This window comes from Falco peregrinus, chromosome 5 (assembly GCF_023634155.1).
Source record: "Falco peregrinus isolate bFalPer1 chromosome 5, bFalPer1.pri, whole genome shotgun sequence".
In the NCBI taxonomy this organism is placed as follows: domain Eukaryota; kingdom Metazoa; phylum Chordata; class Aves; order Falconiformes; family Falconidae; genus Falco; species Falco peregrinus.
In genome coordinates, this window is record NC_073725.1 from 79,105,097 (window position 1) to 79,119,773 (window position 14,677).

A 14,677-nucleotide genomic window follows, 5' to 3' on the forward strand; every position below is an offset into this window, starting at 1 on the left:
TGAGCTAAATAGCTCTGGCTGGAAATAGGCAGTGTGATACTGCTCTAAATTCATGGGGAAATGATGTTAACATCCATATGTGTAAGCTGAGCAAGGGTTAGTGCAAAGCTATGAATAGACCCCCTCTTAGTTCTTCATTTATTGTTGTCTAGTAGGGGCCTGAAATGTAACATCATAAAGGCTTTCTGTCTTCACATAGCGTGCAGCTGGTATTTACAGCCCCTGAAAAGTATTATCAACTTATGTTTCCAATATGAAAATTATGTCAAAATGTTTACCCACTATTGTCCTTTTCCCTACCCACAACTGTTTCTTTGAGGATGTTCTTCCATTTGCTTAAAATAATAGTGTATTATACTGATCAGTCACAGAAAATAGCCACTACCAGGACCTTTATTAGGAGCTTTATGATGCACCAGTTATTTGAAATCATAAAGCCTCAGACTATTCCTTCAGTGACCTACTAATGCGCATCCTGCAGAAAATGTGAACGCTCTTATTTTGGAAGCATACAAGTACCTCTCTTTTTGGAAGTGTTTACCAGGTGTCTAAATTATATGCTTTAAATTTGCAACATACTTGATGTTTTTCTCTCTCATTTGTTCAGATAGGTATGGAAAATGCATACCAAAATGCATAGGTGGGCATATTCGGGGCATAAAGAACTAGGGCTGAACACTGTGCATACAACATAGGTGAAACTTGCTGAAAAATGGTGTACAGTAGGTATGGTGTAATTTTGTATGCACATATAAACACACATACTTCTGATCACTGATCCTTACATGCAATTTTTTTATCACTAATTATAGTCCCCCTGTTAATTTTTAATACACTTGCAACTAACATAATATTCTATATGAAATTCTATCATGAAGTAGTCCAGATGAGCAAGACTTTGTTTTTAACTTGGAAGCAGAATGTCAGCTGACAACAGCAAAAGCAACATACTGATCTAAAGAGAAGTCATGCGTCGTGTTGCTTACTTACCGACTGCCTTTAGAGAGGCGTACTTGTTAAGCTCTTTGCCTGGGGGCTGTTGCTCATATGGGTTTGTGATCTGTCCCAGGCTGGGGTATGAATGTTGATGTGCCATCTGAGGAAGGAGGGGAGATGTTGGCATGACATTATTCATCTGTGGCGGGTCTGTATTGAAGAAAATCAACAAGCATTAAGAAAAAAATAAATCAGTCTTAAGGTTTTAACATCATTATCCAGTACAGATTAGACAGGATATGTCATGAGATTTAATGCAACAAAACACTATTTACTATGAAGTGGGAGTCTGAGTACAGCAAACCTGTATTTCAAACAGTTAATGGCGTGATTAAAGTCTGACGAATGATTGTAGCAATACATGCTAACTTTCATATAAAGATCTTTGAACTGAAAAATAGGTTTTCAAAACAGTTGCACACCAACACAAAGGCTGAATTTGCTGCAGCATTAGGATACAAACCAAAACTTGAATTTTATTCCAATGTAGCTTGAATACAGGGCAGTAGTATCATTCTGTCTGTGCAGTTATATAGCCAGGATAATTAAAATTAGCTTAGCTAGTCTGCTGCATATATGCAGTTAGACACTGCTTTTAATACCAGAACCAGCTCGGTTATTTGCACTCTGCAGAGTGTGCAGTTTTAGCTCATGAATATCATTAGGTAATTTCTTCAAAGCTCACCCTTTGTCCTTATGTTTTCTCCTTTTCCCTGATGATTGGTATCACAATATCATACCAAGATAATGTTCTCTGTAGATTACATACCTAAAAGCAGAAGCTAATTACTGCTTAGGTACAGTTTTATACCAGCACTCACCCCACAACCATTCTGGAGTTGTTTTGTTCCTTTATAGTAGAGAATACAACCTGGATACTTTTCTTTCTAAGATATATCATAATTTATTAGTTGTTTTTAACATTTGGTTTCAGCTTCTAAAAGGTTTGGTCAGAATTGTATGTTGCACTCCATTTGAAAACCTGAATTTCACAGATTTCAACATGGTCAGCATATCTTTTACGCCGAGTCTTTATCCAGGCTGTGTATTCTGAGATATTTGGGCTGATGGTCAATCCTAGAACCTTATCATGGCTTCTGAAATCACAGATGAGTGCATTTTTCTCCTGCAATGAAACCATGGTGCTGGATTGGTGACAATGCACTAACTCCCACAGCATCAAGCACAGGCTTATGATCATGTAGAAAGCAAGCTGAACAGTTAGAGGAAAGGAAGTTTATTGTGATGGAGTGAGTGGACCACCCCACAAGTGCCCAAAGGATCTGGCAGGAGCCAAATAATCCCTGCAGCTTGCCAGGATTTTCAGGGAATTGAGCCACTTGCCTTTCCAAAGCTCATTAATGAAGCTGAATGCATGAGCAGCAGCTCTGAAGTCAGGTAAGAGATTTACTGCTAGGAGAGAAAAGGAGAGTGAAGGTGTGTTTTAACTTTCTTCTTATTCACCGTTGCCGCTGACTGGTGCGGTCTCCGCCTTTCAGACAGAGGGTGCCCCTGCCTCTGCAGAGCAGTGAAGTCACATCCTCCTACCACATACACATGTAAACAAGTCGTGAGGGCACCTCAAGGCAACTCAAGAAAAACGGTGGAAATGCTACCATCTACTAACAGTATGATTCTTCTTGCTGTTGCTTTTTGTTAATAGGGAACAAACTGTTTGTTGATAGTAAGCAGAGCTGAATCAGAAATGATTTTCCCACAACAAAAGAATTTTCCACTAAGTGGTTTTATTTCTTTTACCAAACAAATGAAATTGAAGTTGGACTTTTTTTTTGCAAATATTGTGTCAGATCAGGAGAAACATTTTATTATGATTGCAAGATTATATATATATGTATATAAAATAAGGTGGCTCACTCTTAGAAGAGAAACGTTATGTTGGATTGAAAACCAGATACTTTTCTGTTTCAGAATTCCCCCAAAAAGTATTTGAACACTTTTGGAATCTTTTTTGGTAGGTTTACCTTGAAAGGGTAAGTTTTTTAAGTCAACCCTTTCACAGAAACAGTTGTTATTTTAATGAATTTCTATTTTCTAATACATAAAATCTCTCAGTAAGTTTCTGTTCAGCTGTAGTACTGGCACATTTGATGTAACTAAAGGGAGTGATTCTCTTAGAGCAAGAATTAGTGAAATCCTATTCCGCTCCTGTTTGATCTCTAGAGTACAACTGCGGAAAGCCTCTTACTCTAATGGCTTGAACCATAAAATAGCTGACCACTCTTTCCAAACCATCCACATCTTCTAAATATCTCTTTTATGGATGCACCTGCAAGCACATTATTGAGGAGGAGTGCTAGCACAGCCACGTTTCGGTAACGGGGCAGCTCTAAAGATACCAGCATGGGTTGCACCTTTAATACAAGGAAGGTGTCAAATTTTACCACTACAGACACTCCTTTTTTTTCTGAGTAGAGCTAAGTCGGCACTTTGTAGACGCTACTACTATAAAGTTCACTTGTGGCACTTCTCATTATTCAGTCTATCAAAACATCATGATTTCACTGTGATGAAAGTATTCTGAGCACATTAAATAAGGTGTAGTTAACCAGGACTCAGACCTATAATTTTTACTCAGTCAGCTCTTTAAACATAGTGAAGAAAGTTACCCCAGAAATGTACTGGGGAAAATGAATGAGGTGTACTTGTGTTTCATCCAGATGTTCAGTGGCAGACTGTTATTACTAAGTTGCTGAGTTACTAATGTTGCTGAGGTTTGATTCTTTCAGTGTTTATGAAGATGGAAGGGAGTGCATTTTCCATTTCTGGATCATCTTTGCCTTCTCTTGTGTCTTGTTAAAAGCCCAGAACTTCCTGAATTATGAATTTCAAGCAAATTAATGACTTACTTTCACTGCTGCACTGACTGCACAGTGCCCCTCACTTGTACCCAGATGCTTATACAAGACTGAGTCATCACATAGAAGACAGTTCAAATTACTCATTCCACTGGCCATTTGCACAAAGTCAATTAAGCAAAAGGCCAAACTCTGACAAAGTGCATTGAACTATATTGAAGACCAATTACAATTTGTAAAGAGACTCCCGTTGGAATGGACTTCTAGGGCCTAAAAGGAAAATCTCGTCTGGATATATACATCAGTCTAATTTTGAATCATACTAAATTTTAGTCAAACTGGCCAAGACTGTTGAATGTTGCATTTGCTTGCTAGCTCACTAAACTACGTGTGTTCCGATTCCTTATCTTTGGGTTTCTCAAAATAAGTTAGCAAATGGGTCACTTAGGTTGTTTTCTCCATGCAATGTAATGGTGATGAGTAAATTCACTTGTATTTGGATGCTATTTAGGAAATGTTCGTAATGGAAGTAAAAATGATGCAATGCAAATTCTGCAGCAGGACCTGTGACAGGGAGTGCAAGTCTAACCACTGGGGGAGCCTAGGCTTGGCCAGTAGCAACTAGGAGGTTCAAACAGGTCTTGCCTACTCAGCAGCAATCCACATATACTACTAAAAAAGATATTGGCCTCAGCAGGGTTGTCTTATACTTGTAAATACTGCCCCAGTCTCAGCAATACCGGATAAGGATTCTCTCAGGAAATAAAGAAATTTGTCTACAACTACTTCACAAGGTTTCAATATGAAATTTGAGATTTTTCAGTTTGAGACTTTGACATTTTTTTCCTGAAATTGGAAAAAATACCATGTCTTATATTTTGGGGAGCAAATAGTAATCTATTGCATTAGAAAATATTTTGGGATACAAGGGATTGGTTTCAATTGGAAGCAAGTTTAACCGGAAAAATCCCTGTCAGTTTTATCACTGAACTCTAGCGCCAAGTGAAATCCCTTATACTTATAAACCAGATATTCTGTGTTTGGTATTTGCAAATAGCTGGCTTCACTGAATGGGGACAACTTTAACCTGAAAGCTGTGGCTGTGCTGATACTTCACTTTTGGCAACCTGACCCTGGTGCATTGTCCAGCATGGCATTCCATATAACCAGCTGCACTGTGCCACTGCCAATTTATGTATTTATTTTCAAAAGACAGAGAATATGAATATCACAAAGAGTCAAAAAACTGTTTGTGCCACAGCTTCTAGCATGAATAGTCAGACCTGATTAGCAATGATGATATTGTAAAAAGCTTGCGATATTCACAATCTATCTTATTTTCTGCTGAAGCAAGCAAATACGATGCCAGTCTGCTTCCTAACCTCCCAAGGCTTTGAGGAGTCATTCTAGATGTAGCCTTAAAAGTTTGCTCTCTTTCTTCCTACTACCAGCCTAAAAGGCAGAGTTTGAAAAAGCATGCTGGAACTCACCACACAGAAGCTAGATATCTGCTGGGCAGAAAATGAGACATACAGGAAAAAAAAATAAAATCTTCAGATGCTGAAGAGTCCTTTTGACTGTTAACCCCTTAAGAGGCCTAGGTATAGAAAGGCTTGTGGGAGGCAAAGGGAGCAGAAAATATAAACTGGAAAGAAGCTGCACCAAAACCAGTTTATAGCTAGAGAAATTGGGGTTTACATCCCGGTCACCAACAATGAGCCTTTAGAAATGGCTATAAGGCATTGGCTTCTGATTACAGTCCTAGTAGCTGGTGAAGACTGATAATTACATTATCTGTCTATTATCTTGACTTACATCTCAGACTGTTCAATTGAAACTTATATCCAGATGTTACAGCTAACAGCTTACTGCATTTTTCAAGTGAAAATTTTTTTTTTTGAGTGTTTCCACCACTCCCTGATTGTGAATTTTGGAGTTGCTTTAGTGTGTGTCACGGTGACAATAATGTAATTGGTTGCTGTAGCTATGCTGCATTCTATCCAATTAAGATGGTGTCATATCTAATTTATGCGTTTCATTCAGAAATCAAGGAATGAGCATCTCAGCAATTATTAAATACAAACAAGAATCCAGTGTGGAAACACCTGACACACCATGGTCACCTGTCTGAATGTGGTAAAAAAGCCCCAAAACTTCTTTGTTCTTTTTGTTTGTTTGTTGTCTGCATTGTTTATATAATATATTGTACTGTTCACCTAGTTCGATTATTTTTGTCAAGAATTATGGGAAAAAATCAGGGTTAGAGGAAGAGATGCTAGTAGGCAGCTAGCAATAACAAGCTTATTCACTGTTTGAGATCTAACAACCTGCCATGAACGTTCCCTAAGCTCAGCCACTATCCTCCTCCTCTGCAGCCATGGGAGAGTGAAACCTGTTATGTAGAGTGGCCGGCAGATTCACTCCTTTCTGTAGCAATGTATTCAGTTTTGGTGCTTGAAGACAGGGAAAATGAAAAAAACTCCATAGGCACAGATTGGAATCTATTAGTAAATGAGCAGTTCCAGGCATAAAGAAAAGAACAAATGAGACAGGCAATGCAGTAACAAAATAGGAGGGAATGGGGGAAGGGCAGGAAAGCAGAAATGAGGTTTTGCTATAAAAGCCACCTGCAGACACACATACAAAAGAAATGAGAACAAGACAGACAAAAGACAACTGGGAAGTAAAGGAGGGAAAAGGGAGGAAATTCAGAGCAAAAGATAGTAATAGCTGAGAATTTTCAGATACTCGAGAAAATGATATGCCCTGAACTAACTAAAATTAAAAATAACAACTATGAAAACAGGATAGATCTGAGTGATTAGAGAATACCAGTATAAAATTGTTCCCCTCCCATCTATAACTGCACTGCCACCAACATGCATATTTGCCTCTCTGTTCTTGAGCATATTATATTTAATTATAAGACTAGCTCGTAAAGTGTTGCAAATCCATACTTGCATTCCTACAAGCCTCACCAACAGGAACTGCAGTTGCTGTTTCTGAAAAATCCTGGATATGATGAAGGCTCTGGGATTTTAACAACTTTGCTATGCCTGTAATCAAATTACTTTCAGATCAGTTCCTTCCTGGATAATAAGACTGTTTTCCATTCATGGGACTGAGCCTCCTGTTGGGGTGAAACTCAAATCCTTGGCCTATACACTTGCTCTGGCCTTTCTGTAAGTTGTCCCAATGCGGTTGAACTGACCTGAGGTTTTGTGTGTGCATTTTCCTACACCTGTATAACTTTTTTATTTTTTTGTCGGTATTGTATTGCCATTGTCATTGTGTTTTTGTTTAATTCTTTGCCCCTGCCTTCAGATGTGCATTAACTGTTGTGTCTTCTTATTCACATCCAGAGCATCATTGCATGCAGGAGCATACGAGGGTATGTTCTGCAAGGGCTGGTATGTCAAAATCAGGCTGCACACCCGTTAAATAATGCACTGTTTGTGCATGTGCAGACATACACCTAATATGTGTGGTCTGTCCAGTTTAGTAGCCGCTCTCTGTCCAGTACTAGATGTGTGACAGGAGGGTACAAGAGCCCCAATGGTATTATATGCAAAATTGACTCTGAAAGGTATGTGTTTATCCCCTACAGTAGGGGTTATGTTCAGAAACAGCAATGCAGGTCATGCCCCAAAACAGCAACCTTCTTAAACCCTTTGGTTTGCATTAACTGTTATAAATCTGCATGGTCTTGCTCTCCACGTAGTCATAAAATGGTATTTCAGCTCTTGTTACATTAATGGCAGTCTGCGGCAATATTTTCCATAGTCTAGTAGAAGTCCTGAACCTGAAAGTGTGCCTATCATCTAATCTTCATTTCTCTGCCTTGCAATGTAACTGATTCTGTATTTTAGCAAGAACAGATGCTCGCCATCCAGCTTCTGTACCATTCATTTTATATACTTTTTCCACTTTTCAAGTATTTGCCTCTTTTCTGAAGTAAGTAATTTCACTCTTTTCAATCTTTCTTCTTCTGACTATCTTTCCAAGCTTTTATGATTACTGCTGCCATTTCTCAACACTTGTAGCCTTGCAATGCAGCTTCCGAGGTGAGGTTCTACCCGCAGTAACACATGGGGTGGTGCTATTCAGTATATGGTGGTGTTGTAAGTTATCCCTGTAAGTCTCTGTCCCTTATGATACGCAGACTTCTTTGTTTTCTCATCAGTGATGCACAAGTCATGTGAGTAGCCGTATTTTCCCAAATGTGATAGCTCTGAGACAATATATATTTTTCATGGCAATTTATGCTAGCCAGTTATCTGCTCTGTCTCTGCACCGTATCACAAAAACATTCTTGTAACACAGACAACCTACCCGTCTAATCACCATCACAAAAAGTCTAGGATGAGTGGGATGGCATTTCATCCAGCAAAAAAATGTTTCTGTTTAATGAAAGTGACAGTCTACAGTGTAAATGCCTGTCATCAAACATACTGCCTTGTGCCTTTCTCTGTCCTATCAAGGAATTGTAGGAGTTAGTCCCATGCTACATGTTATACTCTTGAATCTCCATGGTGCCACTGAACGCAAGTGTCTCAGCGTACTGATGTCTTGTGCTGTATATTTTCTATTCTCTTCCTACATAATTAACCCTGTGGTCTGTTGCTCTCTGTGATGGGTAGAGGTTGCATGGTCTTTCACATCTGGATATCCTCAATAGATTTCTGAGGAGAAGCTTTTTTCCTCAAAACAGAAAAATGCTGGACACCGGAACATCTTCAGTTACACTGCCAGATTCAAAAAGGTATTAAACTCCTTATGACACAGTGGTGTTATGGGCTGCACTGACAGCATGGAGCATAGGCAAGTGAAGTGTATCCCCTGCTGCAAGCGTTTATGAATCAGCAGGGTCTGTAGTGCTGACTGACACCAAAATTCCTGTTGGTTCAAGCTGAAAATTGGCAAGAGATTGGATGGCATAGTACCTGTTAGCACCTTGTTGATCTAATTGGAGACACTGATGAAAAAGGTTATTGTGGATGCAGTCTTTATAAGAAAGCATCACCATAGGGAGATCATGAGCTGATGTTTAGAGACAATGTCACTCATCTGGACATGGGAAAGAAGGTCAAGGAGCCAGGTCACAAAATCCATGGTGCTCTGCTCTTGGTGCATATCTTGGGAGGAACTGATTTTCCTCTGGCAAGAAGTAAACTGCAGAGACATATCAGTGAGCTGTACAGTCAGAGTGCTGTTGTTGCTTGAAAAATGCCCCCTGCCTGTTTTTAGACGGTAAAACTCCCAAGTTTCCTTCCAGTGCAGTGGAATCTGCACTGCTGTCACATGAAGACAATGCTATCTACACACACTCAGAAACAGATGAACTCTTCATTCTCAATACTTTTACCTGAAGTGCAGATGGGGACAGCACTAATTTTACAATACAAATCCCCCCCTCCACCCCTTTAATTTTCTATCTACATCCTTCAGGCACTTACCTATGTGAAAGGCAAGGGTCATATTTCTTTGAACAGTGATTTTAGGGAGGGTTGAAACATAAAAGAAGGAAAATCAGTAGTAATGTGGCCAAAGAAGTGTGGGGCTCCATTTCCATCTGTGTCCTGCCAGGGAAGTTCACACAATGTTCCTGTAAAAGGGCCTTTTTCTTAGTGAATGGGCTGCTGCCACTTTATGTTTAAATCTTTGGGAATTATTTAGAGATATATATATAAGAATCTCATGCCTGTGAGCTCTTCTGCTTCTGAACTCTGTGTGACACATTACAAATGGGGAAGGAGGCAACTGCATCTTTGTGTATCTGTTAAATTCAAGAGCTGGTGACTGAAGCTTCCCACTGTATTCTAGATGAAGTCTCGGATGCTGTGAAGTGCTGAATTCTCTGTGGTCACAGTGATTTAGGAGATGGGGCCTTCATCATGTTTCAGGTTTGGGCTCCTTGTTTCTGGTTAGACTCCAAGTGTGTAGGAGCAGAGTTCTGTGAAATCAGTTGGCTGTTTTACTGCCATCCGAGGAGGGTGGGAGTGGGATATCACTGGCCTTGTGACTAAACTGGCTGGAAGCCTCTCTCTTCTGTGTTTCCCTTGGGCTCCATGCTATACTGTCGACTCATATTCTTGTAATATTTTCTGGGCTCTTGCTTAGCAATAGTGCTACAGAGGTTCATTTTCCATGTAGACTTTTATATTGTGACACCATATCTCCTTTTATGAAGGTTATTTCTGTGTCCTCTGATGGTTTGCTTTTCCTTCATAATTACTCACAACCTGACAGATTTATAATCCCCTGATAGGATTTGTGACATTGTAATCTTCTCTAGAGCAACCCATTGTGGCTTCACAAACAGAGGATTATAACCTTTAAGGCAGCAATAAGCAGATGAACTCTTGAGATATCAAGACCCTGCTTTCATATCAATTTCCACTGCTTGGGTTGTAGGAGGGCAGGGAGCGGTGATGTGTTCTCACTGCCACCCACATTTCTGGTTTTCTTCATCTTCTTTTGCCTCAAGTAACAGAGTTGAGAAATTAATTAAACCCACCAGTTATACACACTCTGAGCACTGCAAATATCCTTAGCTATGCAAATTAAGAAAAGATAAATTCAGCAAATTTGACTTACACAACTGATTTTCTTTTTGCATAGAAGAATGTTCTTTACACTTTCCTATAAGGTATCAGTTGTTTTACAAATCAAATGCTTCTGTACCTTTTCACAACAATAAAAGGAGTCTACCAAGATGTACCATCCAGCTGAGATTCTTTGCTTTGCTCGTTTTGTCTTTCAATGAAATTAGTTTTCTTCCTACAATTAATATACTTTTACTTAATGGGAATGTGCCTGTCATTATATTTATTCTAAATGTTTATATGACTTACTTGTTTATTGTTTTCTCTTACCATAATGGTTATTGATGACCAGTAAGTGTAAATTTTTATGCAGCTTGAATATATTAAAAATGCCCTTACTTGCAGGCATTCTACTAGTTTGTCATTAGCTGTCCCAATATATCAACTGTTTAGAAGGAAAAGACTAGACATAGTGTTTTATAAAAATTCTAAAAGCTAGCATGTTACTGACTTAATGTCTTTGTTATTTACTGTTGTGTCTAAGCAGTAACTTAGTGGTCCCCTGCCTATAGCTTGCGTGTAACAAATCGCCTGTGGGATTCTCGCACAGTTCATGGGCAAAGGCAACTGAGTTAAGATTTAAGTCAGCGACAGAGTTAAAATTGCAAAGAAGTCACTCATCATTGGTCCCCTTCAGTCAGCAAAGGTTGAGGACAATTTCACTAACTAATTATCCAACAAATGCAGGATTTGAGAAATAGTTTACTTAAATATATATCTCGCCTGAGCATATTCTAGTGGCATATTCTGTCCTGATATACCTGACCCAGTAATGGGGAAGAGTGTGCTTTTTACTTTATGGCATAGTTTAGTTTATTTTTTTGGAGTTTCTCTAGAGAAGAAAATATATCAGTGTGCTACAGAGAAGCTGTAGTATCCCGTTAGGGATTTGCATGTACACATCTTAGTTATGGTGGCGTCAGTTTTGTTTTCTTAGTCTGTTACACAAACAAAAGCTCAGAGAAAAAACTCAGAAGGCTGGTGAAGAATTACAGTTCTGTTCTCTGAGAAATAGCCATAATTTGTTATCTTTTAGAATAATAGAGGACAAAATTTACTGATTAGGGAGTAGGATGCATGTTATCTTGTTGCACTGAATCACAGAAAATACAAAAGACTGGCTTTTCAAAAGATTATCTCATTTATCCCATTCTCCTTTCAGGAAGGATTACCTATACTCTTGATAGATGTTAGGTCATGTTTTTAAAAAGTCTCCAGTGAGGGACTCCACAGCCACCTCCACAATCTGCTCCAGTTCTAATGCTATTCTAGTGGTACCCTCACCATTAGAGAACTTCTCATATTATCTGGTTTGTATTTTCTCTAAGGCAGTTTAAGTCCATTAGTTCTCTTATCCTCCAAGGATATGAAGAGCAGATGATTACTATCCCTTGTGCTACAGCATTTTATGTATTTTGCTCAAGGCTTTTAAACCAAGTCTGTGCTACAGAATGGGAATGCTTTCGGTCTTCTCATACAGAATGATTAGAGGTGTCAGAAATCCAGCCTTTCTGAACACATCTTTCTTGAGGTTTGGCATCTCATATCTTCTCATATGTCTCATCTCTTGCAGGATCTCTACTTATTTATGCACTCTAGTACACCATGTCTTCTCTGGCATCAGCATGGTGGTGTTTCTGCCATTTCTCCTTCAGTCCCCTAAAGCCCAGGAATCCTTTTATGTCAGACTGCTCTTTACCATCTCTTTCCTATCCTGTGTTTCTTTAGGTGATTATTCTTATACATAGAACCTTGAATCTCATTTAATAGGGATGCACCTTGTTTTTTCACACCATTTCCCCAGCTTTTTAGGATTTTTAGAATTCTAGTTCTGTCCTTCAAGGCTTTTGAAACCCTTTCCAGCTTGGTGTTGTCCAAAGATGTAGTAAGTGTGTGTACCCTTTGTCACCTCGTCCTTCTCATGAATGAAAATACTGCACAATATTGAGACAGAATAAATCCCTATGGAGCTCCATTCAGTATATCCTTCCATTTCAGAAAATATGAAGCACCTGGGAGGGGACTATTCTCTGAATGCAGTTTTTAGACCATTTTGCATCTATCTTCTAGAAACAGTTTCTAAAATAGTATTAAAAATCAAGGTATCATATATCTACAGCTTTCCCCCATCCAAAGGGCCTGTTACATTGTCATGGAGGGAAATTGCTTAGGTTTAGCTCCATTTGTTCTTGACAAATCTTTATTAGTTTTTATTCACAACCATGTTTTGGCTAGATGCTATAAGAAGTTTGATGAATTAATTGTTGATTCCTTCCTCCCTTCCTTTCCCCTGACACTTAATTAATGAATTAGATGATTACTAAATTATTTTAATTGTGTTCTTTCTCCTCTGTTAAGGCTCGACAGCACACCTTTGTTTTTGATAGTTTTACAGAACTTCATCCATTGGGTGAGTTCTGAAAGACAATGGTGCTTAAAGGACTGGAGTCCTTTCCTTAAGTGTGCAGGATGAATCCTTCTGGGCCATCAAGCAGTAACATATTATAATTTTTCCAAATACTCTTGAAACCTGCCCTTTTTGTCCTCAGGTGTGACCCCTCCCTTTTCTGATGCTGATTTTAATTAGTTTCTTGAAATTATTGCCCTTTGAATACTGAGGCACTGTCTTCTACAAGGGACAATTTGGTTCTTTGGATCTTCAGATGTTAGCTTGTAATAACCAAAAATTAAACAAAAATTAAGTATTTTGGAGTCTTATATATGGTTCTCTTTAATTAACACCAAGCCTTACGTAAGTGAGCATTTATGTGATCCACAGTAATTTGGATTGGCCCTTGATGTAGAATAATAGATTAACATCTAGCTGCTTAGTTATGATGTGTTCCACATTGTTATTTCAATAATTGCTAGATTCAAATTATTTTTTATTTAGGGCAATATATATGGGCAAGAGTTTTAGGGGAAAAAAATAGGTGAGACAGAACATCAGACAAACAGCTTCTTTTGAAAAAGAAAATGCTACTTTGAGGGAGAAAGTAGTATGTTCTTAACTTCTTTCTTATTTTTAGCCCATCTTATTTGCTTTAGGTCTCTGAAGTGAAACTTGAGGTATAATAATGCAAGTAGACTAAGTATATCTTATAAGAGTAAACATAAAGCTGATAAATTTCCGACTGATTTTCTTTAAATCACTTCTAATCATTCAGCCTAGGAAAGGTGTTACCATGTTACCTTGCAGATAGGCAGTCATATCCTGTTTGCAGAGCTTGACATTCTCACCATAAAGAAAATGTATTAAACCCCTATGATTTGAGAAGAGGCATGCATTGTCAGCTGAGAGGTGCACTGGTCTTTTTAGTGGCAGCATAGTTAGCAGTGTGTGGCAGATGTTTAGGTTATAGCTCTTGCTACATACTTGACACTGGCCACAAACCAGTTGTTTGTAACTCTCATTACTTACAAATGTTTCCTAGTGTAGCTACTGATGGCATTCCAGCAAGAGGTGAAATAACTCTGTTTGTTTCATGCTTAGGTGCTAGAGAAAAGAAGAAAAAGAAAATTGAAAAATATATTTTAAAAAATACTTTCATTTTTGCACTTAAAATAGTGAATTTCAGAAGCTGTCCTGAAAAACAGGGGAAGAATATCTGTCAATTTTTTCCCTGAAATTATCACCAGGTATTTACTAGGGGAAGGGATGTATTCCTAGGCTTTTTATTTGATTTTAAATTGCTGTTCTGTAAGGAAATGAACATCATATTACCAGATGCCATTTAATTTTAGTATTCTAAATAATCTTAAGGATCCCTCAGAAGTATACTATGTGACTTCAGCCTGCTGTTATTTGATCCTATCTACTGATGATGTACATACCAACCTACTGAAGGAAGTGCCAAGTAGATATGAGAGTGGAGGAAAAGGAGCACAGAGGAAATATTTCCATAATTAGGGCAGAGGCAATCCTGTATCAACAGGAATGTTATTGTCCTTTTTAACATTTCAGTAATGTTCCCATTTTATTTTGAACTTCTGGATTTAAAAGGCAGCTGTGATAGCTGCTGTCTCAACCCCATGTTATTTTAAGAACCTGTTATGTGTAATTTCTGTGATCAATAACATCCACGCACATACACTGACGTGCAGCATAAAGATGACCTAGTTCTATTTTTGCATTTTAACGGCCTTTTGTAGACTGGTAGCTCTACTGTTAAAGGGACAATGATGAACATACGTTTCTATAAATGAGAAAATCCCATTACTTTGAAGAAGCAAATTTCTATGGCTTTTTAAAGACTTCAG

General features: G+C 38.4%; 1 protein-coding gene across 1 annotated transcript in view; it reads right to left on the reverse strand.

The window, feature by feature from the left end:
• The window catches only part of SHISA9 (shisa family member 9), a 191,527-nt gene that overhangs the window by 21,106 nt on the left and 155,744 nt on the right, over positions 1-14,677 (reverse strand). Inside the window, exon 3 of the mRNA XM_013302083.3 lies at positions 991-1,146. Coding sequence (XP_013157537.3) covers positions 991-1,146 — 156 coding nt within the window. The remainder of the gene's footprint in view (positions 1-990; positions 1,147-14,677) is intronic.